This window comes from Corvus brachyrhynchos, unplaced genomic scaffold (assembly GCF_000691975.1).
Source record: "Corvus brachyrhynchos isolate BGI_N302 unplaced genomic scaffold, ASM69197v1 scaffold34, whole genome shotgun sequence".
NCBI lineage: Eukaryota > Metazoa > Chordata > Aves > Passeriformes > Corvidae > Corvus > Corvus brachyrhynchos.
The window spans coordinates 6,122,505-6,123,791 of NW_008238126.1; the positions used below are offsets into that span (position 1 = coordinate 6,122,505).

Below are 1,287 nucleotides of genomic sequence, written 5' to 3' on the forward strand. Positions count from 1 at the left end.
GCAGAGCTGCTGCACGTCTTCCACCTCCTGCCAGCCTTCCTGGTGAGGATGAGCAGCGACGTCCTGGACACGGTACGTGGAGTGGAGGACAGCAGGGTCGTGGCAGGGGACAGCAGCTGCGGTGGGCACTGGTGGGGGTGGCAGCCCCAGCCTTGGGGGGAAACCGGAGCTCTGGGTCCTCCCCGCAGGCGCTGAAGCTGCCGCACGTGAAGTACATTGAGGAGGATGCCTATGTCTTTGCCCAGAGCATTCCTTGGAACCTGGGCAGGATCGTGCCGCCACAGCCCAGCTCAGGCGCCTACAGCCCTCCCAGTAAGCGCTGCGGTGTGTGAGGGGGGCAACCCTGTGGGGAAGAGTCGGGTCCCCTCCCCTTTACTTGAGGGATGGGAATATTACACTGCCCCATGGTGCTACGGGTCTGGAGCTGCACTTTGGGAGCATCCCAGGTGGCCTGTGCTGACCGTGGTGGTGGCTGCCTTTATCCCTGGATGCATCCCTGGCAGATAAAGGTGACCTGGTGGAGATTTACCTGCTGGACACCAGCGTGCAGAGCACCCACCGGGAGATCGAGGGAAGGGTGACTGTGACTGGCTTTGAGAGCATCCCCGAGGAGGATGGCACCCACTTCCACAGGCAGGTGAGCTCCGAGGTGCTACATGCTGCATCCTGGCCAGACCATCCCCCTGCATCCATCATACCCTGGGCAGGCTTGTGGGGCTTTCCAGGACAAGGGAAACACTTGGCCTGGGGCAAAATGCTGGGCAGGACGGGCAACAGGAGCTGTGGTTCTGGGGGATATTGGGACCCTCAAGGTGGTCTGTTTCGAGATAGGGCAGGGCTTCTTTCCAGGAAAGCGTTCTAGGGTGGCATGGGTGTGTGTCAGGTCAGAGGGAATCAAGGTGGGAAGGAGTGGGAAGGATGTTGTGGGATTGCAAACCTGCTTTGGTGCAATGGGCTGGGGCATGAAACTGTGGTGCCTGTGCCAGGCCAGCAAGTGTGACAGCCACGGCACGCACGTGGCCGGGGTGCTGAGCGGGCGCGACGCCGGCGTGGCCACGGGCGCCAGCATCCGCAGCCTCCGCGTGCTGAACTGCCAGGGGAAGGGCACCGTCAGCGGGACCCTCATGGGTGAGTGACCCCACGCCCCGGAGAGGAGCAGGATCCCTCCCGGGGCCTCCTGCGATAGTGTCTTGTCCCTCCCAGCCCTGGAGTTCATCCAGAGGACTCTGGAGGCCCAGCCCTACGCGCCGCTGGTGGTGTTGCTGCCCTTGGCCGGCGGGCATCTCC

The 1,287-nt window shown here is 63.3% G+C and overlaps 1 protein-coding gene across 1 annotated transcript in view; it reads left to right on the top strand.

The window, feature by feature from the left end:
* PCSK9 (proprotein convertase subtilisin/kexin type 9) overlaps window positions 1–1,287 on the top strand; it is a 5,988-nt gene that overhangs the window by 844 nt on the left and 3,857 nt on the right. The window contains exons 2-6 of the mRNA XM_017733540.1: window positions 5–72; window positions 189–312; window positions 504–637; window positions 987–1,128; window positions 1,204–1,283. Of these exons, the coding sequence (XP_017589029.1) occupies window positions 5–72; window positions 189–312; window positions 504–637; window positions 987–1,128; window positions 1,204–1,283 (548 nt within the window). The remainder of the gene's footprint in view (window positions 1–4; window positions 73–188; window positions 313–503; window positions 638–986; window positions 1,129–1,203; window positions 1,284–1,287) is intronic.